Source organism: Molossus molossus, unplaced genomic scaffold, assembly GCF_014108415.1.
Source record: "Molossus molossus isolate mMolMol1 unplaced genomic scaffold, mMolMol1.p scaffold_m16_p_1, whole genome shotgun sequence".
Taxonomy (NCBI): Eukaryota; Metazoa; Chordata; class Mammalia; order Chiroptera; family Molossidae; genus Molossus; species Molossus molossus.
Genome location: NW_023425344.1, coordinates 170758193 through 170783073, shown reverse-complemented (window position 1 = coordinate 170783073; position 24881 = coordinate 170758193). Strand labels below are relative to the sequence as shown.

General features: G+C 36.8%; 1 protein-coding gene and 1 non-coding gene across 2 annotated transcripts in view; both read left to right on the top strand.

Annotated features, from left to right (window-relative positions):
* Positions 1 to 1266: 1266 nt before the first annotated feature.
* Positions 1267 to 24881, top strand: part of BRMS1L (BRMS1 like transcriptional repressor) — a 49823-nt gene continuing 26208 nt past the window's right edge. Inside the window, exons 1-4 of the mRNA XM_036267467.1 lie at positions 1267 to 1589; positions 5580 to 5670; positions 10406 to 10533; positions 12282 to 12361. Coding sequence (XP_036123360.1) covers positions 1448 to 1589; positions 5580 to 5670; positions 10406 to 10533; positions 12282 to 12361 — 441 coding nt within the window. The 5' untranslated portion in view covers positions 1267 to 1447. The remainder of the gene's footprint in view (positions 1590 to 5579; positions 5671 to 10405; positions 10534 to 12281; positions 12362 to 24881) is intronic.
* Positions 4583 to 4732, top strand: LOC118621016. The gene has a single exon (XR_004957604.1). It is a non-coding gene; the product is annotated as a U12 minor spliceosomal RNA (small nuclear RNA).

Genomic DNA, 24881 nt, shown 5'->3' with positions numbered 1-24881 from the left:
AGTGGCCTTGAAAAAGAAAAGGAGTCGAAGAAGGTTGCAGAGAGAATAAGATGTACAAAGACGTTGAAATGGAACATAGTTTGTGTGTTTAACAACTGATGGGTTCAGTTTTGAAGAGCATGGTAAGAAGAGGAGTAGACTGTCCCTAGATAATGAAAACCCCTTAGTTTGGATTTTACCCTGTAGGAGATGGATAGGCCTTGCAGTGTTTTCTGTCACTAAATTCTAAATCTAACTTTAATACAATTATGCCTGGACACCCTTACCATCCTCCATAAAATCTTTGGACCTCATGGTTGAGAATATAATGCTGTAAAATCCACAATATTCTATGAAATGTCTTTCAATACCAATTGGCATTTTAAGAAGAAGCTCTGTCTTTATAATAGAGAAAATACAGTTTTAGATTTGTCTGCAAATGAAGTTTCCTCATTTGTAAAATTCAGATAATAATAGCACCTCCCTCCTGGCTATTACATAAACTAAGAATTAAATTCAATATAACCCATGGACACCTGACACAGAGTAAAAGTGGTCAACTAATTTTAGTTATTATAATTGTGATCTTTACTGAATCTTCCTTGTGTATTATCCCTCTCACTGAGAAAACATTTAAGTCAATTAAGTATTTTTCATTGAAAACTGAAGTTAAATCAAAACTAGTGGCATCTTTGGGCTGTATTTGGCATAAATGTAAAATGTATTAGATGAAATGCCAAGATAAAACTTCCTTCTATGTTATTGATTGCAAGAGCTTCAAGAACAATGTAAACATTTTTGTGCAACATAGAAAGTGCAAGTTATCGTCTGCAGTTACTAATTCAATATAGTAGTTAATTAGTGGTAATAAAGGTGCTTAGGCATTAGAGACGTTTCTCCAGTTCCCCCAGGCTCAACAAGGAGGAAAAACACTTGGAAAAGACCTTTTCACAACCCACAGTAACATCCTAGATAGCTAGAGAGCTCAGACAATCACTTGGCGGGAAAAGAATAAATACAGACTAAATTCGCACAATCTGTTTCTGTTTAGTTTATAAACTGAGATTGAGTCTGTCAGCTTTCGTGCCTTGTGGGACTTGAAGTCCAGAGGGAAGAAGTGGTCAGGGCTCTTGAAGCTAGGCAGCCAGCAGCCCCTGCAGGTCTGAGCGGTAAGGACTGCAACTCCCGACAGACACTGCAGGGCCGTGCCGTAATTACGGGCAACCAACCGTACCTGAGCAGGGCAAGCCCCGCCCCCCTGCTCGGTGGACTGCCTCCACCAATGGCAGAGCTCCCAGTGCTGAGCCTCTGTGTTAGGTTGTGAGGCTCTGGCTGGAGGCGGGGAGGAGCGGAGGGGTTCAGAACGAGCTCGGCCGCTGGGTGGGTCGGGGCGTTTGGCGCGCCCTTCATTGAAGCGGCAGTGGCTGGGCTGGGCGCCGGGAGTGGGAAGCGACGGCGCGGCTGGAAAATGCCAGTCCATTCCCGTGGGGATAAGAAGGAGACAAACCATCATGATGAGATGGAGGTGGACTACGCCGAAAACGAGGGGAGCAGTTCCGAGGACGAGGACACAGAGAGCTCGTCGGTCTCCGAGGATGGGGATAGCTCAGGTGTGCAACCCTGCGGGGCTGGGACAGAGTCCTCGCGCGGGGCTAGCGACAGGCCGCTCTCTGCACGCCGGGCAGCTGCGTCCTGCTGGGAGAACGGGGCGGGGAGAGAGGGAAGGGGCGGAGACTGGCTCCCGGCCCTCGGCAGCACCCAGACGATCGCGGGACGCTGTCTGGCTCCAGGCGGGTCCCGGTTGGCTGGGCGGGGCTGGACGCCGGCCTGAGCTTGCCCAGCCTCGGGCTCTGTGCCGTCCTGCTCGCTGTGGGACCCGCCCTTGGGACCTCCGGATAGTGCCCCGGGCTATCCACGGAAGCAGGGAATGTCCCGCAGCTTGTCTGGGAGACTGGAAATAGCTCCTCTCTTCCCAAACCACAGATCTTTTCCCTTATTTTTCACCTCTGCAATACTTCTCAACATAGGTGGATTGTCGGGTCGAGCTTAGATTTGTACTGGGTCTTGTGTGGCTTAGAATTTAACCTCAGCGTTCATGTCAACCTGCCAGTCAGTGCTTGACATCAATCAGTGCTCCTGCGGGGGGCGGGGACAGGGGCTGACTTGGGAGCTATCCTGTTTACAGCATCTGAAGTTTTCAAGACTGGAAACAGCCCAACATCAGGGGTGATTTGGGATTCTTATGCGAATAAATTGGTTGATTTTTGGCAACTTTGAAATTCTCCAAATCTTTTATTTCCTGCAATCTTTTCCAACTTTGAGCTGTTTCAAGCGGTGTTTTTGTTTTTTGGCGTGGTCTCTGGGGTTGTGGGGGAACAGATTAACACTATAAATCAATTTTGCAAACTTTTAGGAATGGTTACTTAAAACAATAGAATTTGTGATTACTTGGATTTCTTTCTTTCTATCCATATGATGAGGATGAGACATTTTTTTCTTGGCCTGATATTGACCATGTAAAGTAAGGATTGATGAGTGTGTTATCACCTTAACACTCTTTTTAGGTTTCCCTTTCAAAGCAAATCTCTATGGACGTATGTAATTTCAATAAACAAATTAGCCATCCAAAAATAAGTATTTATGAGTGACAGCTTTGTGGAGTTCTGGGTACTATTCAGTGTGAGGTGTAAATAAAGTTATGATTTGATCTCAATTAAAGAGCTGTCATAAGTCACCACTTGATTAAATTGCCAAATGAATGCTTATAAACAATGCTGTAGGAATTCAGAAGTGGAGGTAGTCTTTTCAAAATAGGGTGGTCAGCTAGCTGAAGAAAGCTAGTTGAAGAAGGTGGGAGCTCCTTAATTATCTTGAAGAATGGATTGGGGTGGTAATGATCAGGTGTTTCAGTAGGAGGAAGAATGTAAGGAAAAGTGCAAAGGCTAGAACTTAAGCCCTTATTCAAAAGAGTGAGAAGATCATTTGGGTTGGGAGAAGGATCTGAGCTAGAAAAAGAAAAGGAAGGTATAGATGACAAAGATTTTTTAAAAAGTCGAAACAGAATTGATGAATGAAAAGAAGTTGGTGGTAGGATGAACAGAAGAGTCAAATTTGAGATGAAGATGGAAAATAGAGTTTTTCAGACATGTTGCTTTTGAAGTGACAAGTTAGAATGCCCAACTGACTCACGTCATCTGGTAAGCCTTGAAAGTAGGTGAGATTTCAAAAGTGAAAAAAACAGAGAAAGAACATCTAGACTGTTCCTAGATCTGTAAAACATTTTCTCTCCAAGTATTGTGTTTTTTATTTTTTATGGGAGTTAAGATCTCACAAAGTGACATCTATTGGTTAAAATTCTGCCTCTCTAGTATTTATTAACTGTTTCGACTTTTTAAAAAATTCTTTTTTTCTTGCCCTGGCCAGTTTGGCTCAGTGGTTGAGCATCGGCCTGCGGGGCAGAGAGTCCCGGGTTCGGTTCCCGCTAGGGGCATGTACCACCAAAACAACAACAACAACAACAAAAAACAATAAAAAAAAAAATTCTTTTTTTCTTTATTGATAGAGAAGAAGGGAGAGAGAGATAGAAACATCGATGAGAAAGAACATCAATTGGCTGTCTCCCGCATGCACCCCCGCTGGGGATCGGGCCCACAACCTGGGCATGTGCCCTGACCGGGAATGGAACCGGCGACCGACCTCTTGGTGCACGGTTGATGCTCAACTACTGAGCTACACCAGCTGGGCCTGTTTTGACTGTTAACTAGCTTTTGATCTATCCCAGAAAAACAATGGAAAACTTAATTTGTGAAAAACGTAATAATAAGTTGAACTATAAGTCAAATCTTTTAGGTGTAAAGAAATTGTAAAAATAAATTTTGCAGTTTTACTACTTATAAAAGTATATCTTTTCTACCATTAGTCTTACATGTTCAACTTCCACAGTTTTATTCTCCTCAAACCTTGGGGAGTGAGTCTTCTTGAGGGACCAAGTTTTAAATAGCTGAGGAGTAAGCTATTAAAAGCCAGACATAATTTAAATGTTTTAGAAGACTAAAAAAAGAATCATATACTTCCTTGCTATGTGAAAATAACAGAACATAATTTAACTCTTTCTCATAGTTTGACCTTTATTTGATTAATATCAAGGTGCAGATCATTTTATACAGACTGATGGTTGCGGGACTGGGTATAAAAGGTGAAGAGATTAAGATATATAAATTGGTAGTTATAAAATAGTCATAGGGATGTAAAATAGAAGGTAGGAAATATAGGCAATAATATTGTAATAACTATGTATGGTGCCAGGTGGGTACTGGAAATATCAGGGGAACACTTTGTAAGTATATAATTATCTAACCACTATGCCATACACCTAAAAGTAATATGGAATAATACTGAATGTTTTTTAAAAAATGATGTAGATTAATTGTATGCTTGCAGTTATTTTGATGTGTTGAATATATATGATGTAAAAATTGAAGATATGGAATAGAGGACAGCCCTGGTAATTAACAGTGTCTTTCTTAAAAAGTTTGATTCTTTCTAATTGACTGACAGTAATTTGGGGAGAGGGAACAATGGGAGTATAAGAATAATAGATGATATGCCTTAAACTTAAGAGTAATGCAAATAATGATTCAATGTGATGCCCAAGTCCTCACTGCTAATGTGAGATGAATTTATGAGCGGGAAAAGGTTGCCCCTAAGATGACCCGCCTACTTTGCAGGATGCCTGGGAGTTAAGATCTGCCCAGAAGAAAAATAAGAGTAATAGATAAACTATGGTGGGGTACCTCAGTTGGTTAGAGTGTCATCCTGATACGCCAAAATTACAGGTTCGATCCCTGGTCAGGGCACATATAAGAATCGACCAATAAATGCATAAATAAGTGGAACAACAAATTGATGTTGCTCGCCCTCTCCTTTCCTCTCTCTCTCTAAAATCAATAAGAAAGAAAAACTTACTGGTAGAAAACAAACCAAAAGTGGGTTGATTACTTTATAGTCATAGCTTAATATCAGTTCTTTAAAATGATTTAAAAATGAATAAAAAAAGGTCTAGATAGAGACTGCTGTAGTTTTAACTTTCATCTGTATTGTAGGTTAAAAGCTAATAGTGGAAATTATTTTGGATAAGTGTTTTTTTTCCTCTTACGGTTTAATGTATGCCCTGTATATTAACTTTATATTACAGTATTTTTTCTTTTATACCATTTAAATGAACATTCAAATAGATTTAGAACATAAAACTAATCTTTTATTTAATTAATTAATATTTTGATTTTGAGAGTTTGTTAAAGCCAGGGAAAGTGAAACAGGGAAGGGCATGGGATAGAAGAAGCGACAGGAGAGAGCCTAAGTGGGGCTTCTTTGGCTCACTAAGTCAGAGAAAAGGGTGCCTTGGAGGCAGGCTCAGGGGTTAGCCTGGGATGAGCTGCTGCTGTCCTTTGCTCCCCTGGGTGCAAGTCTCTTGGGGGCTTTTAGAGTTTAGGTGTTTCGTGCCTGTGGGAGAAGAAGAGGGGGATAGGAAAGGCATGAGCATGCTCCAGTGGGGAGAGCATACCTAATTTTATTTTTGATATTTGCCTTTTTATTAACAGAAATGGATGATGAAGATTGTGAAAGAAGAAGAATGGAATGTTTAGATGAAATGTCCAATCTTGAAAAACAGTTTACAGATCTCAAGGATCAGTAAGTAGTGATTTTAGAAGGTCATTGTCACTAAATCTCAACCATGTCACATGTATAGTAGCACAAGAGAAATTGTATTCACTCTGAACTGTTTTCTTCTATGTATGTTGTGAAACTGACTTATCTAAAAGAGACTTCTATTGTTTGCCTGCTTAAGATCTTATTAACTAAACTGAAGGTGTTGAGATAGGTTTTCGGGGGATATAATAAGATTTCTATGTGGACATTGTTAATTAAAATGTTTCCTTGGGTTTCTGCACGCTTGGGTCTAATCTGCTTTATTCATTCTTTTGCTAAATAATTGGGTAAAGGTAGCATTTAAAAAATTTGAGAATAGGATAGAATATTTCCCAAAGATGGCAGAGTAATTTTTGTTTATATCTTAAAATTGGATAGTACATACATGTTTTTACATACATTATTTAGTTTCCTTTCTGCAGCAACTCTGTAAGGTTGGAAGATAGTCTTTTTTTATTTTTATTTATTTATTTATTTATTTTTTTTATCCTCACCCGAGGACATTTTTTGTTCAGGTAGAGTGGGAGGGAGAGAGAGGGAGAGAGAAACATCGATGTGAAAGGGACACATCGAGTGGCTGCCACCCGCACGACCAACCATGGCCGGGGACAAACTGCAACCAAGGTACATGCCCTTAGCAGGAACCGAACCCGGGTCTCTCGGAACCACAGGCTGATGTTCTAACTGCTGAACCAAACCAGCCAGGGCTTGTTTTCATTTATTTATTTATTTATTTATTTATTTATTCATTTATTCATTTATTTATTTATTGGAAGATAGTCTTATCTCCATTTTACTTGTGTGAAAATTGATGCTCAGAGAGGTTAAGTCATTTGCCATAGTTCATCAGAGAGTGATAAATAAAGCCAGGCTTTCTGCCTCCTAGTAATAGCATATTTCTTCCACTAAAACACATTACTTTGGAGGAAATGTAGTGGAGTAGAAAGAACACAGGCTCCACATCCAGGCTTTCTCAACAGATTACAACAGTATAATAATAGCTTCTTTATCATTGAATGAGCAATGTATAAAATTTTTAGTCATTTGCTTGGCATGTAGTAGGTGCTTATTAGATATGCCCCCCCCCATACACCCCCTTTAAAATGCCAGAAATCTTCTGTGAAGTTGGTAATACAAGGATTTGGTTCCAGTGATTGGAAAAAACAAAATAGATGCAGATACAGATTTTTTTTAAAAATCTTAAAGGTGAACTTTCACTTTGGAACCTTCTGGCAAGGCCATGGGACATAGCTATGTATTAGGAATGTAAATGAAAGAGAGAAACTTCTGAGAATATAGATACCTTTCATGTGTGAAGGCTCTTCAGTGTGTGAATTCTTCATAATTTTGCTGCTTATTCTTTTCCCCCAACCACTTCCCTAGAGAAGCCCAAAGAAGAGATGAAAACCCATTTACTATCTGGAATTGCCAGACTAGAATGGGACAGGTTTGTTTACCATAGGAATCCTGCTATTTATGGAATTTCTGGTCTTTCACTGGTAGTAGAGATGAATGTATAGATAATGTTCCATGCTAGTGACCACATTAATGTAAGCAATTCAAAATCATCCAACGTTTAAAATTTTGGTTTTGAAAAACACAGTATCATTTACTTATTCTAACATTATTAATTTTAAATTAAAACTAGTTTAGCTTCTCAAAGAGTCTGTTATTTGGGAAACATGAAGAATTCATCCAGGATCATTCTGGAAAAGAGGAATATGTATTTTTCTATTTTAGCACAAGTAATCCATGAATGAATAATTCTCATACAATTACCTCAGATATATCTGTTAATCTTTTAAAGTTTATTTTATAGTTATCCAAGAAATGAAAATTACTCTAAAGCTCTAGTATATATATTACATAATAGTCGTTAAGCCTAATCTTCATCTTGGGGCTGGCAGTTGCCTTGATTTTTGCTTTCTCATGACTCACTATGACCACCAGCTAGTTACTCCTACCAGCTTCATTCAGCTCTGAAAGTATTAAAAGGAGACCCATTACCAATATTTAATAGGATTCCTTCTTAAAGAATTGGTATCTAGGAATATGTTCTAGAAAAAAAATTAATCGTTGTACCTGGTCTACAGTCGGCCCTTGTTTATCGCGGCTAATCAGTTCCAGACTCTACCGATAAATGGATTTCCGCGAAGTGTAGGGTTCTTTATCTACTATACAGTCGTCCCTCGCCACTTCGTACTTCGACTTTCGGGTCTTCACTCTATCGCGGTTTTTTCGCAGCGAAAGTCCAAGCGCCAAGAGGTGAGGGACGACTGTCTGCATACTTACGTTTTTGTTTTGCCCCATTGCCTTGTTTGCCATTTTTATCCTGTGTATCTTTGTAAGCTGTCTCAAATCCTCTTTAGAAAAGGTGGGAAATAAACTAATATAATAATAATAATAGTGATGATAGTAATATTAGTAATATGATTATCCTACTTCTCCTATTCTAACACCACAGGACACAATGACACTCCTTTCATAAGGCAGAAAGTTCACATTTGCAGATTATATAGTGGTGGAAGGTGAATTCTTCCACCTCCTTAAAAAGGCAGAGGAACGTATACCACCCGTTTCCATTCATTTCAGTATTCAGTGTCTAACAAACATTAATTATCTACTCTATGACTGGTATTGTTGCTGCTGAGGGACTCATGATCTTTGACTTTGATGAGTTTATACTTGAATTCTAAGGTTGTAGAAATTATACTGGTTTTGAGGAATCTGTTCTTTAAAAGGGTAGTTAATTGAATATTGTTAATTCACATATCCTCTTCATTCAAGATGCTGTTCACCTATTCAGGATACCTGATCAATGTTTTGTGTAAGTTTGATGTTTTTAGTTGCAGTCATCCTTTGTATCACATTTTTATCATTTTGCATCAAGTTGTATAGTAAGTCCTCACTTAACGTCATCGATCGGTTCTTTGACTTTAAGCAAAACAACATATAACAAAGCCAGTTTCACCACAGGCAAACTGATATAAACAAGTTAAGTTTCTACGGTATCATCAGCGTTATAACAAGAAGACATTGAACAAAACTGTTATTTGAGAATCTGCAGTATTTATAATTTCAAAAAGTATAAGTATCATGTTGTGCTTTTTGGATGTTACATATTTGTTTATCATTGTATTTTGAGTTTAGAAAAATGTAACCCAGACATGATACAGTATTATTTTGGCAGTTAACTCAGACTATTTTTCCCCTTTTTGTTTATTTTAAAGAATACTTATTGCATTAATACTCAAGCTTGCTTTATTCCTTCAGAATCTTTATATAAATCTCTATGCTAATTTAATGATCAGTTTTAGACAATATTGTCTTAATTGTATTGCTTTATATTTTCAAGAAGAAAAAGCAGAATTTTATGTGAAAGCCAAGTACCATGTTTTCAAAAGCTGACTTCTGATTATACTAACACCTCCAAGCTTAATCAGTGATTTCTTTGGGAAGTTACTACATGCATCCTTGTGACATATTATGACATATTCTTCACCTATGATAAAAGTAATACATGGCAAAAAAGACAAATTTACAAAATGACTTTATTTTTTATTTATTTATTAAAATTTTTTTTTTCTTTATTGATTTTTAGAGAGAGAGGAAGGGAGAAGGATATAGAGAGAGAAACATCGATGAGAGAGAACATCAATTGGCTGCATCCTGCATGCCCCCCACTGGAGATCTGACCCACAACCTGGGCATGTGCCCTGACCGGAATCGAACTGGTGACCTCCTGGTGCATGGATTGATGCTCAGCCACTGAGTCACACCGGCCGGGCCAAAATGATTTTAAATTGTTAATCTGCTTTGAAATTTTTAGGGTATCTTTAAAATGCTGCAAAACCAGGAATAGAAGTGCCTTTCGTAAAGAATGACAGTGTAAACCTTTTCCTGTTAAGAGAGTTATATTGTGCAGAATTATTTCCAAAAATAAACATTGAGTTGTCGTACATACTCCGTCTTTTATAAGTTAAAGGTATTGGTGTGACAGCTGGCAAATGAGAATATTTGTATGTGGACTCAAATACTGCAACAGGGATTCCCTGTCTCATTTTCATTTCCTATCCATGGAACAACTCATTTTGTTACAGCATCTTCAGTTGCAGTCTGGATGAACTGGGTATGCCAGATCACAGTTCTATAGTTTTGCTATTTTCTATTATATTATTGGTTTTACCTTCATCACTCTACTTCCTCTTTATTCTTTTAAAAAATCAAGTAGGCTAAATATTGTACTACTGACTCCTTTTCAAGAAAGGTGGAGAGATAAGCCAGGGGATTATTTTGACAGCTAGTAATGTCTCAAGTTGTTCAAAGTGATTTCTTTGTTTTTTTTCCAACTCAGTGCTTAAATGACCTTTTCTCTTAGAATCAATTTATTGTTATGCAATTAAAACAAACCCAAAAATCTAGAGTGCCAAAAAGTAGTTATTTCAGTTGTGGGTTTTTTTTATTTTTTTATTTTGTATTGTGAATTTACCATTAAAGAGTGACATATCTAAAAAAAAAAGATAGAAAAATATTTATTTTGTGATTAAGTACATAAAGTCAAATAATGTAATTGCGTTTTTAACTTGAGATCAAGGCAAAAATACATTTGGTAGGTTATTAGAATATGAATATTAGGAAGAGATAATGTATAGAAATGGTAACTTGTTAGCCTTTGTTGGGCTTTTTAAATTAATATCTTAATTTTTGCTTTGTTAAGACTTTATAAAGAACGATTAAGTCAGGTGGATGCAAAACTACAAGAAGTCATAGCTGGAAAAGCACCAGAATATTTGGAACCACTGGCAACTTTACAAGAAAATATGCAAATTCGTACAAAGGTAGCAGGTAGGAAAGTGAAACATCTTTTTCATATAGTAGAATATGAACTCTTCAGTAGATTTAAAAGGTGTTTGTCAAGTGAGCATTCGTTGTTAATGGAATCACAAATACATTTACACTGCTGACCACAGCAATTTAGTGTCAATCAGCCCACAGTTATTTATTAAATGCTTCTTGCTTTGCTCTGCTGCTGTGGGGTAGTTAAAAAAAAAAATCCATCAAGTTGCTCACAGTGTTACAGTGTTGTTGAGAAGATATTTGTACAAGTGAAACAATTAGGAACCATGATAGTTTTATTAAGAGATACTGTTACTATAGTTTAATTTCCTATTAGATAAATTAAAGTTCAATTTAAATAGTCTTAATAGTTTTCACCTGTAAGGATTTTTTAATTTATAAAAACATTAAAAAGTGTTTGGTCAAGAAATAGAGATCAGGGAATTAGCTTTCAAACAGATAATTTAATGGTAATTTTTGATTTTGATAAGATTATTTACTCATTTGTGGCTATTAATAAATGAAAATGTGCTATAGTATTTGTATGATAAATTTCACTCTTGTTTATAACTGGAATCCAACCTCAGAATTGTGTCCTAACACTTACAACAAGGGATGTATCCATTTAAAGATCACTTCAGTTTTTTAGTCAAACTAAAAACTGATTTTTATTTAATGAAGTTACTGATTGTTTTCTTTCCTCGGAGACTATTTGGTCCTCATGTACTTGTTATACCAAAGGCATTGTTGATAATAGTTTCTTTTTGTTTCCAAACTCACCTTAATCCAAATTTTATTCTTGAGTGCTTAATATTAAATATGTAGATGGTGTAATACTCAACTTGCTTGCTGTCTTTGCATATTGGTTTAGCACACCCTTAAAAGTAAACATGATTGTAATTTTCTTTGACGTTCTGAAAGAACTAACTGAGACTTACTGGATGTTTAGGAAATATTACTTAAGTCAATTATTTAATTTTCTACTCTGTGGCATTCCTTTAGTTTTTGATTGTATGAAGAGTAGGGTGTATGAATGTGTTGCTAATGGCATAGTTCAAGATATCTGTCTTTTGTCTTTACTATATGAGAAGGACTTACATTTCTAGGGCCAACTGTGGCATCGAGTTTAGTATATACATCTAGAGCTCTTTGTCATTTTTGTGATGGCATATATACATGGCCATATTGCCTTGGTACCTCTAAGTATACTCTTTTGATCATCCATCCTGTAGGTAAAGTCCCATCAGGAGCACTCAGATGACACAGATTTTGTTATATCAGTTTATACATTTAAACCTCTTGGAAGTTTTGGTCTCTAAAAATAAATAGTAGTTTAAAGATTGTGGTTTTGTTGGCTACAGTATCCATTGTTTGAGAATATATGATTCATGAAACCAGAGTGTATTGACTCTGTTTCCATTATGAGTCCTCAGAGATTGTTTTTCATAGGAAAAAAGTTTTATTTTCATTTTGATCATTCCCTCTCAAACATTTAGGAGTATTCTTTAGAAGAATGGGGTAAGAACTAAAATTTGCAGTGTAGTTTCTTTCTAGCCTTTAAACTCTTAGTTTTCTAGTCTTCTTTGATACATACATTAACTGAGCCTTTTTATTTTTAAATTTTAAAGATAAACTTAAAATTACTGGTCAATTTCTTCTTGATTCATCTTATAAAATACAGTTAGGACAATTTATGTAGGGAAGTGATAATGAAACTACGTGTTGCTAACAATCAGAATAATTGTGTTTGGTTGCAGGAATCTATAGAGAGCTCTGCTTAGAATCTGTAAAGAACAAATATGAATGTGAAATTCAAGCTTCTCGCCAGCATTGTGAGGTACTGTTATTTTGCTTAACCTTTAAGCTAATTTCATTTCTTCAAGACTCTTTGGAGTACAGAAATTAAAAATAAATAAAATAAGTAAAACAAAATTAAAATAGTACTTTAGCTCATCACTTGTGTGAATTTTTTAAAAAATTTGTACTGGAAGCTGTATTAGAAACGACATAAAGGAAGGATCATAGAAAAGAACTGAGAGAGATAATTTTAGAAGTTTCGCAGCTGTTACCTTACAGAGACTTTGTGTTGATTATGTCATCTGGCATCACTGAAAATATTAATATAATGTTCATTTTTAGCTTTATTTACAATAGGCAAGATCTGGAAACAGCCCATGTGCCCATCAGTAGATGAGTAGATAAAAAAAGCTGTGATACATCTACACAATGGAATACTACACAGCCATAAAAAAGAAGGAACCCTTACCTTTTGTAACAGCATGGATAGACCTGGAGATTATTATGCTAAGTGAAATAAGCTAGTCAGAGAAAGACAAATACCATATGATTCTACTTTTATGCCCACATCTTTGGACATAAATCTCTATTTGCAGCAAAAAATAGGCATATTTTTCTATATGTTCTGTTTATTTTGAATAGCATTTAAAAAACTAGTGGTAATTTTGCAGATAACTTCTCATAAAACCTACACAAGCCCAGCCAGTGTGGCTTAGTGGTTGAACATCGACCCATGCACTAAGAGATTGCCAGTTCAATTCCTGAGCAGGGCACATGCCCAGGTTGTGGGCCTGATCCCCACTGGGGGGCATGCAGGAGGTGGCCAATTGATGTTCTCTTTCATTGATGTTTCTGTCTCTATCCCTCTCCTTTCCTCTCTCTCTAAAATCAATAGAGAAAAAAAACCTACACAAGATCTTTTTCTTTTTTTTTAATATGTTTTTTTAGAGAGAGAATAAGGGAGAGAGAGATAGAAACATCTATGTGAGAGAGAAACAACAACTGGCTGCTTCCTACACACACCCTACTGAAGATCGCCTGCAAAACCCGGACATGTACCCTGACCGGGAATCGAACCCGGACCTCTCAGTCCATGGGACAATGCTCAATCCACTGAGTCATACTGGCCTGGCTAGACAAGATCTTAAGTATACTAGTGGAAATAAGAGGACAAGTTCTGTAATGATTCTTATCTTTAAACACAACATATCTTTAAAAATTATTAAAGTACTAAGAGTAGATAGGTATGAAAATCATGGAGTTTCTTGTTCTATTTTTCTGGGTACAACTAAAATAAAACATTTTTTGGACATTTACTGGCTTCTTGGATTTTTTTCCCCTAAGATGTGCCTTTATGTTGAGCTGTTAGTCTTTTCCCTCATTGATTGTAGAAGTTCATATATTCTGTGTATGAATGCCTTGCTGGTTATTTGTTCTGCAAATATTTTTACCCAGGTAGTAGAATGTCTTTTAACTCTTTTTTGATGACTTGATGAACAAAAGTATTACATTTTAACATAGTTGAAATTATCATCTTCCCTTTGTGATCTGTGCTTTTTGTTTCTTTTCTACTTTGAGGTAAAAAGATGTATTTTTCTTAAAAAGCTGAAAATTTGCTTTTTAACATTTTGATCGATAAATTACCTTTAATTACTTTTTGTGTGTGGTATAATGTATGGATCTAGTTTTATTTTTTGCACATGAATAGGTCATTTCAACCCTTTAAGTACTCCATTGTTTTCCCACTAATCATTAGCAGTTATAACTCTTTTTTATATCAAATGTCCATATATGTAAAGGCTGGTTTCTAGCTTTTTGCATTTGTTTCATTGGTCTGTTTAGTTGTTTCTGCACCAGTATATATATATATGTGTGTGTGTGTGTGTGTGTATATGTATATATATTTTTTCTTTCTTTATTGTTTAGAGAGAGAGGAAGGGAGAGAAAGATAGAAACATCAGTGAGAGAGAACATCAATTGGCCGCCTCCTGCATGCCCCCATTGGGGATTTGGCCCACAACCTGGGCATGTGCCCTGATCTGGAATCGAACTGGCAACTTCTTGGTGCATGGATCAACGCTCAACCACTGAGCCACACCGGCCAGGCCACAATATATTTTTTTTACAGCTTTCAATCTAGTAAGTTTTGATAACTTAATAACCTGATAATTTTACCTTGTTTTTTTTCTTCTCATAATTGTTATTGTTAAAAAAATTTTTTAATTGAATTTATTGGAGTGACACTGGTTGACAAAATTAAACAAGTTTTAGGTGTACAATTTTACAACACGTCATCTATACATGTATTATGTGTTCTCCACTCCAAGTCAAGTCTTCGTCCATCACCATTTATCCCCCCTATACTCTCCTCCACCTCTCTTCACCCCACCTCCTCCAGGCAGTCACCACCCTGTTGTCTGTGTTCATGAGTTTGTTCTCTTTTTTTTTTTCTTTTTTGCTCAATTCCCCCATGCAGCCCCTCCACCCCAGCTGTTAGCCTGCTCTCTATTAGTCTGTCTCTGTTTTGCTTGTTAGTACATTTTGTTCATTAGATTCCACATATGACTGAAATCATATAGTACTTACTTGTCTTTTTGAGACTGGCTTATATCACTTAGCATAATGCTCTCCAGGTCCATGCATGCTATCACAAAGGGTAAGGTTTCCTTTTTTTTATGGCTGAGTAGTATTCCATTGTGTAAATGTACCACAGCTTTTTTATCCACTCATCTACTGATGAGCACTTGGGTTGTTTCCAAATCTTGGCTACTATAAATAACACTGCAATGAACGTAGGAGTGCATATATTCTTTCAAATTAGTGTTTTGATTCTCTTCAGATACATTTCCAGATGTGAAATCACTAGATCATCAGACAGTTCCATTTTTAATTTTTTGAAATAACTCCATACTGCTTTCTACAGTGGCTGCACCAGTCTGCATTCCCACCAACAATGCACGAGGGTTCCCTTTTTTCCACATCCTTGCCAACACTTGTTTGTTGATTTGTTGACTCATAGCCATTCTGACAGGTGTGAGGTGATACCTCATTGTTATTTTAATTTGCATTTCTCTGATGGTTAGTGATGTTGAACATCTTTTCATGTCTGTTGTCCATCTGTATGTCCTCTTTGGAGAAGTGTTTATTCAGATCCTTTGCCTATTTTTTAATTGGATTGTTTATTTTTCTGGTGTTGAGTTGTAAAAACTTTTTGTTGTTTAGTAACATCTTTTAAAAATTACTTTTTATTTTCTGCTGCTATATAGAAACGTAGTTTTATATATCGATATTATATCCAACCTCATGTACCTCTCTTCTTAATTCTAAAAATTTCATTACAGATCCTTAGATTTTCCATGTAGATTATGTCATTTGTGAATAATGCCGTTTGCGTCTTTCAATCTGATCTTCCTCTTCCTTGTTTTACTTGTCTCACTGGCACTGACAGGCCCGCCAGCACAGCGTGGACTAGGAGCAGTGGAAGCAGATCAGCACTGTGTTCTTGATTTTACGGGAATGCTTCTAATAGTTTTTCAAAAAGTATATTTACTGTTGGGTTTGGGTTAATACTGTTTTTATTAAGTTAAGGAAATTTACTTTTATTTCTTGTTTTCTAAGAATTTTTACCATGAATAATTGTTAGATTTTATTAGATGCTTTGTCTGCATCTATTGAGTTAGTCATGTTTTTTTTCTCTTACTATATTAACATAGTGGCTTACATTATTAATGGATTTTCTAATGTTAAAACATCCTTGGATTCCTGGAATTATTATTTTTCTTGTGCGTAACCAGATTCATATACTAATGTTTTGTTTAGAAGCTTTATTTCTATGTTTATAAGTGAGATTCAATTTTTAAATCTCATACTGCCGTTAATTTGATACAAGATTTATAAAATGAGTTAGGAATATTCCATATTTTGCTCTTCCATAGAAGTGTATATTTAAGATTGCAGTCGTAAATTTCATTAGTGCTTAAGTATACCTTGTCTTTATGATATATTTTTTTAATAGTCTCATAAAAAAAGTTGCAAGAAAAGACAAAAGAACTTTTTGGCTGAAAATGAGAATGAGTTCATGACATGATGCCCTATCAATAAGTTACTATAGTCTAATTCTCAGGCTCCACCTAAGTTTTAGTGGTTGTCCCAGTAGCACCCTTCATAGCAAAGAGATCACATGTTGTAATCACATATTGTCTTTATCATTGCATTTAGTTATGTCTTTATAGCCTCCTTCAGTGAGGAACAGTAATACCTTGACTTTTGCGATCTTTCCATTTTTTAAGATTTTAGGTTAGTTATTTTGTAGAATGTTACTTAATTTCGAATTGATCTGCTATTTTCTTCATGATTAGAGTCAGGTTTTGCATCTTTGGTAGGAATATCACAGCAGTGATACCATGTTTTTCTCATTGAATTTTATCAAACAGTACACAATTTTGATATGTTCTGTTATTGGTGATGTACACTTCGATCCCTTGATTTAATTGGTGTCTTCCAGGTTTCTCTAAGTAAACTTTTTTTTTCTCATTGTGATTAAAAAGTATATAGGGGAGAAGTTGTTTGAAACTCTGTAAATATCTCATTCCTCATAATGCTTTCAATTATTTACTTATGAAAGTATAGACTCATTGTTTCCTTACTCATTTTTGTTTCTGCTTCATCTCTCAATTACTGAGGGAGGTATATCAATTTCTCTTTGTGATGGTAGATTTATTAATACCTCTTTGTATTTTCTTTTCTTTTTGTTGCTGGTTGTTTGTTTTGTTTTTTTTTCCTTGAATTTTCTAAGAAAATCCACATACTATTCCTTTCAAAACAGCAAAGTCATTCACTGTAAGATTTGGAGACCAAAGGTACTAATGATGAGATGCTCCACAGTGCACACCCACTGTCTCTGGTTCTTTTGATCAAAAAAGATGGTATAGTTTGAGACTGAATGCTCATGATTCCAGGCTCCCAGCTGAAATTTAACTCCCTTGGTATTTCTTTTATCTATATCTTTCTTTTTTAAATTGTGGTAAGAACACTTAACATGAGATCTACCCTCTTAACACATTTTAAGTGTGCAATACAGTGTTGTAAATATAGGCACACTGTTGTACCACAGAGCTCTAGAACTTAATCGTTATGTATAACTGAAATTCTATACCCGTTGAATAACAACTCCCCATTTCCTCTTCCCGGCAGCCCCTAGCAACTACCATTCTATTCTCTACTTCTGTGTGTTTGATTCATTTATATACCTCACATATGTATCATACAATATTTGTTCTTATGTAACTGGCTTATTTCACTTAGCATGGTGCCCTGAAGGTTTATTCATGTTGTAGCATGTGACAGGATTTTCTTTTTTTTTTTAGACTGAATAATATTTCACTGTATGTATATATCACACTTTTTTTATTAATCCATTCATCCTTCAATGTACATTTAGGTTGTTTAGCACATTTTGGTTATTATGAATGGTGCTGTAATGAACACAGGAGTGCAAATATCTCTTTGAGATCCTGATATTAATTCTTTTGGGTATATACTCAGAAGTGGGATTGCTAGATCATGTGGTAGTTCTATTTAAAAATGTTTTATTTATGATTGGAGAGAGAGGGGCGGGGGGGAGAGAGAGAGTAAGAAAGAAACATTAATTTGTTGTTCCACTCATTTATGCATTCATTGATTCTTTTTTTTTATTTTATCCTCACCCGAGGACATTTTTGCATTTATCTTCAGATAGAGCAGGAGGGAGAGCGGAGGGAAGAGAGAGAGAGAAACATTGATGTGAGAGGGCCACATCGATTGTTTGCCACCCACATGACCCCAACTGGGACCAGGGACAAACCGCAACCAAGGTACATGCCCTTAGCGGGAACCGAACCCGGGAATCTCTGGTCCGCAGGCCGACGCTCTAACTGCTGAGCCAAACTGGCCGGGGCTGATTTGCATTTTTTTGATGATTAGTGACACTGAGCATATTTTCATTTACTTATTGACCCATTTGTATATCTTCTTTGGAGAAATGTCTATTCAAGTTCTTTGCCCCTTTTTAAATTGAGTTCCTTAGAGTTTAGATATTAACCCCTTATCAGATATGTGATTTGCAAATATTTTTTCCCATTCCTTAGATTGCCTTTTCGTTCTGATCATTCCTTTGCTACGCAGAAGCTTTTTAGTTTGACATAACCCCACTTACCTTTTTTTTTTGCTTTTGTTGCCTGTGCTTTTGGTGTCATATCCAAAAAATCATTGCCAAGACCAGTGTCATGAAGCTTATCTCGTATATTTTCTTCTAGTGGTTTTACAGTTTCAGGTCATTTAAATCTTTAATTCATTTTGAGTTGATTTTTGTGTGTGGTATAAGATAAGAGTCAAATTTTATTTTGCATATTTCTACCAAGTTTTCCCAGCACTGTTTGTTGAAGAGACTATTCCTTCCCCATTATTTATTTTTGGCACCCTTATATATGATCAATTGACCATAGATGCATGGGTTTATTTCTGGGCTCTCTATTTCATTGGTCTATATGTCTATCTTTAGTTTTGTAATGTATTTTGAAATTAGGAAATGTGAGGCCTTTGGTTTTGATTCTTTTTCTTAAGATCGTTTTAGCTGTTTAGGGTTTTTTGTGGTTCCATGTGAATTTTAGTAAAATTTTTTGGTAAAAAAAAATGCCATTGGGATTTTGATAGAGATTGCATTGAATTTGTAAATCACTTTAGGTAGTATGGACATATTGTAACAATATTAAGTCTTCCAGTCTGTGAACATGGGTTATCTTTTCATTTATATATTTAATTTCTTCCACCAGTGTTCTGTCGTTTCTAGTGTACAGGTCTTTCTTTAGTTAATTCCTAAGTATTTTGTTCTTTTTGATGCTGTTACAAATGGGATTGTTAATTTCCCATTTCTCCTTGTATTTCTATCAGTTTTTGGTATAAATGTTATATATGTATATATACATGTTTTATTATCAGACTTATAGTTTTAGAATTTTTATACATTTTAGTAAATGTAACATTTTATCATTTTTTGATGCTTTGCTTTCTCTGTAACAATGATTTTTCTTTAAAGACTATTTTGGCTGATAATTAAAACAGCTTACCCTAGTTGTATTTGGCCTGGCATTTGCCTGATAGAAGGCTTTTTTTCCCACCAACGTTTCTCTGGCCTTATATTTTAGGTGTATTACTTGTAAATAACATATGACTTGATTTACAATAAATCTATTTTAATAATCTCTGCCTTTTAACTGGTAAATTTAATCCAAATATATTTATAATTATTATTATTTTTTTATTTATTATAATTATTTTTTAATCCTCACCCGAGGACATTTTTCCATTTTTTGTTCAGATAGAGTGGGGGGAGGGGAGGGAGAGAGAGAGAGAGACATCGACGTGAAAGGGACACATCGAGTGGCCGCCACCCGCACAGCCAACCAGGGCCAGGGACAAACTGCAACCGAGGTACGTGCCCTTAGCGGGAACCGAACCCGGTCTCTCTGGACCGCAGGCCGATGCATATATAATTATTATTTTGATATTAATATCAACCTATTTTGTGTTTCCTGTTTGTTTGCTTTATCCTTTTTATATTCTGTTTTGTTTTTTTTTGTTTTTTATCCTCACCCGAGGACATTTTTCGATATTTTGTTCAGATAGAGTGGGAGGGAGAGAGAGAGAGAGAAACATCGACGTGAAAGCGACACATCGAGTGGTTGCCACCCACACGACCCAACCAGGGCTGGGGACAAACTGCAACCAAGGTACGTGCCCTTAGCGGGAACCAAACCCCGGTCTCTCTGGACCGCAGGCCGATGCTCTAACCGCTGAGCCAAACCGGCCAGGGCTATCCTTTTATATTCTTTTCTGACTTTTTTGTGAGTGTGTATGACTTACTGAGTTTTAACATTACATCATAAAGTTATATTCTCTATTTATTTTCCTTTAAATTGCCCTGGCCAGTTTGAGTGGACCAAAGAGTCACAGGTTCGATTCTTATCAAGGGCACGTACCTCGTTGCAGTTCCATCCCTGGCCCTAGTCGGGGTTGTGTGGGAGTCAACCAATCGATGTTTCTCTCTCTCTCTCCCCCTCTCACTCTATCTGAAGATAAAAATAGAAAAATATCCTTGTGTGAAGATTAAAAAAAATGGTATTAATAATTACCCCCATACCTTCTATTCCTATATTTTAATGACTACCTTAAATTTCAGCATGCATACCTACATTAGTAGAATCAAAATATTAGTCAATAACTCTGTCCTCCTTCCAAACTATGAAGGACCTTAGAACTTTCTCACTTCATTTACTCCTCCCAAATTATGTTACAGTTGTTCATTATGTTAGTTCTATCTTGCTTTTTCACCCTTTAAGACACTGTTTTGATTTATAGATTTAGTTCTTATTCAAGTTTATCCATATTTTACTAGTTTCTTGCTTGTGGGAACTAGGGTTGAGCTGCGACCCTTCCTTTCAGGTTCATTTTTTTGCTTCTTAAAGACCATCCTAGGCATACCTTCACTGAGAGTCTGTTAGTGGTAAACTTGGTTTTTATTTGCCCCCAAACAGCTTTATTTGCAGTAATTCTGGAAGGACAGTTAAGGGGAGGGGTGTAATACTCTAGGATGGCAATTGTTTTCCTCTTTAACATTTTTAGGATCTTACTTTCCACGATCTGTCTTTAGAAGACTGCAATCGTTTTCTTACCCTTACTGGCTACATTTAAGGTCTTTGCTTTGTTGTTCTTCAGTTTTCTTTTTGTGCGTCTCCATAGAGATTCCTTTTCTCTCCTGACTTGAATTTGTTGTGCTTTTTGAACCTAAGAGTTTGTTTTCCGCTAATTCTGTTAGTTGGAAATTCCTCAGCTGTTATCTTTTCTGATATTGCCTCTCATTCATTTTCTCTACTTCCTTCTTGTGGAACTCTATAATTAGTCATATGTAAGTCCTCATTCTACCTTCCATATCACTTAATACTTCATATATTTAAAAAAAATTTTTTTTTCCTTTATTGATTTTAGAGAGAGAGGAAGTGTGAGAGAGAGAGAGATAGAAACATCGATGAGAGAGAACATCGATTGGCTGCCTCCTGCGTGCCCCAAACTGGGGATCGGGCCCACAACCTAGGCATGTGTCCTAACCGAGAATTGAACTGGCAACCTCTTGGTGCGTGGGTCGACGCTCAACCACTGAGCCACACTGGCCGGACCTTCATATCTTTTTTATTTATTTTTTAAAATTCCCACCCAAGTAATTATATTGTTTTCTATTTACCTTCAGATAGAATGGTAGGGAGGGAGGTAGAGAGAGAGAGAAACATCAATGTGAGAGAGACACATCAACTGGTTGCCTCTCGCACAACCTCAACCAGGGCTGGGGATGAACCGAAACCGAAGTATGTACCCTTGACCAGAATCGAACCTTGTGACTCATTGGTCCATGGGCCAACACTCTAACTGCTGAGCCAAACTGGCCAGAGCAACTTAAAAAAAAAAAATTTATTTAAACATTTTTTCTTGATTTTTAGAGAAGGGAGAGGGAGAGAAACATTGATGTGAGAACAGAACATCGATAAGCTTACCTCCTACATGCCCCCTAACAGGGATTGAGTCAGAAACCTGAGCATGTACCCTGACCAAGAATTGTATTTTGTTGTTGATGCTAATCTTCACCCAAGTATATTTTTTCCATACTTTTAGAGAGAGTGGAAAGAAAGGAGGGAGGAGGTGAGAGGGAAGAGAGAGAAACATTGATGTGACAGGGATGCATCGATTGTGACACACAAACCAGCTGGGGCAGAGGATCAAACCTGTGACCCAGGTATGTGCCCTTGACTGGGAATTAAACCTACAACCCTTTGGTGCATGGGCCAGAACTCTAACCGCTGAGCAGCACTGGCCAGGGCCTGACCAGGAATTGAACTAGCAACGTTTCTCTGCATAGGGATGATGCCCAACCAACTGATCCATACTGGCCAGGGCAACACTTCTTATTTTTTATTCAATACTTAATTATCTGAAGTTCTTCAGAGACTAATTTTGCTACTTTTGTTTTTGTCAAACCTCACATCCTATTTTCTTATTTCATGGTTCTGGACGATAGCACAGGTTTATAATTAAAAACAATCTACTCTCACCCTGGCCGGTTTGGCTCAGCGGTTAGAGCGTCGACCTGCGGTCCTGAGAGACCCGGGTTCGGTTCTCGCTAAGGGCGCGTACCTCAGTTGCAGTTTGTCCCCGGCCCTGGTCGGTCGTGCGGGTGGCAGCCACTCGATGTGTTCCTTTCACATCGATGTTTCTCTCTCTCTCTCTGTTCCTCTCTCTCCCTCCCACTCTTCCTGAACAAAAATATGGGAAAACGTCCTCGGGTGAAGATAAAAAAACAAACAAACAAACAAAAACAATCTACTCTCCCATGTCTAAATTTTGCATCCTAGTAGCAATTACCTATCTAACTCTTTTGGTTACTGCTTCTGGAATTTAACCTTACATTTCTAAATAATATCAGTTTTAGACATTATCTGTTGGTTTCCTATTATGGAAACTGAGAATTCTATAATAGTTTCCCTCATTTCATTCTTCTAATATTGTTGTGTCACAAGTTTTGTTTTTGTTGTAACTATAAATACTGCTCACTGAGCCAGGAGTTATATAATGCTTAAACTTATCTTCTTGTACTTTTTTTTTTTTTTTTAATGAATTTTTATTTATTTTTTTGTTACAGATATTTTACCTTTTTACCCCATTGGCACCCCCCACCCCACCCCACCTCCGCCCCGTCCCCGGCTTAGTTGTCCATGTCCATTGGTCATGCATACATGCATATAAGTTCTGTGGTTTATCTCTTCCCACCCCCCACACCCCCTCTTCTGAGGGATGTCAGTCTGTGCCCTACTTTCATGTTTCTGGGTCTACCGTATTCCTCAGACTGTTATGTTCATTATATTCCGTATATAAGTGAGATCATGTGATATTTGTCTTTTTCTGCTTGGCTTCTTTCACTTAGGATAATACTTTCCAGGTCCCTCCATGTCATCTCAAAGGATAAGAGATCTTTCTTTCTTACCGCTGCATAGTACTCCATTGTGTATATGTACCACAGCTTTTTTATCCATTTGTCTACTGGTGGACACTTGGGCTGTTTCCAGATCTTAGCTATTGTAAATAATGCTGCTATGAACATGGGGGTACATATATTCTTCCTGATTGGTGTTTCAGGCTTCTTAGGGTATATTCATAGAAGTGGGATCACTGAGTCAAATGGAAGTTCAATTTTTAATTTTTTGAGGTAGAACCATATTGTTTTCCATAGCGGCTGCACCAGTCTGCATTCCCACCAGCAGTGTATTAGAGTCCCCTTTTCTCCACACCCTCGCCAACACTTGTTCTTTATGATTTGTTGATGGCGGCCATTCTGACAGGTGTGAGGTGATACCTCATTGTTGTTTTAATTTGCATCTCTCTGATGATTAGTGATGTTGAGCATTTCTTCATATGTCTCTTGGCCATTTGTATGTCCTGTTTGGAGAGGTGTCTATTCAGCTCCTCTGCCCATTTTTTAATTGGGTTCTTTGTCTTCCTTTTGTTGAGTTGTAGGAGCACTCTATATATATTGGAAATTAACCCCTTATCTGATACATCATTGGCAATGATGTTCTCCCATACAGTGGGTTGCCTTTCCATTTTGATGATTGTTTCTTTTGCTGTGCAGAAGCTTTTGAGTTTGATGTAGTCCCATGTGTTCATTTTTTCCTTTGTTTCTGTTGCCTTAGGTGATGTATCAGTGAAAATTCTGCTCCGTATGATATCCGAAATTTTGATGCCTACATTTTCTTCTAGAATTTTTATGGATTCACAGGTCACATTTAAGTCTTTTATCCATTTTGAGTTTATTTTTGTGTATGGTGTAAGTTGATGGTCTAGTTTCATTTTTTTGCATGTAGCTGTCCAATTTTCCCAACACCATTTATTAAAGAGGCTGTCTTTACTCCACTGTATGCTCTTGCCACCTTTGTCAAATATTAATTGAGCGTATTGCCTTGGGTCCATTTCTGGGTTTTCAGTTCTGTTCCACTGGTCTATATGTCTGTTCTTGTGCCAGTACCAGGCTGTTTTGGTTACAGTCGCTTTGTAGTATAACCTGATATCTGGTATTGTGATCCCACCTACTTTGTTCTTCTTTTTCAAGATTGCTGTGGCTATTCGGGGTCTTTTTTGGTTCCATATGAACTTTTGAAGTATTTGTTCTAGTTCTATGAAATATGTCGTTGGTATTTTGATGGGGATTGCATTGAATCTATAGATTGCTTTGGGTAGTATGGACATTTTAATGATGTTAATTCTTCCAATCCATGAACAGGGTATGTGCTTCCACTTTTTTATATCTTGCTCTATTTCTTTTTCAATGACCTGTAGTTTTCTGCAAATAGGTCCTTTACTTCTTTGGTTAAGTTTATTCCTAGGTATTGTAATTTTTTTGGAGCGATGGTAAATGGGATTGTTTTTTCAGTTTCTCTTTCTGTGAGTTCATCATTGGTGTACAAGAATGCCGTCGATTTCTT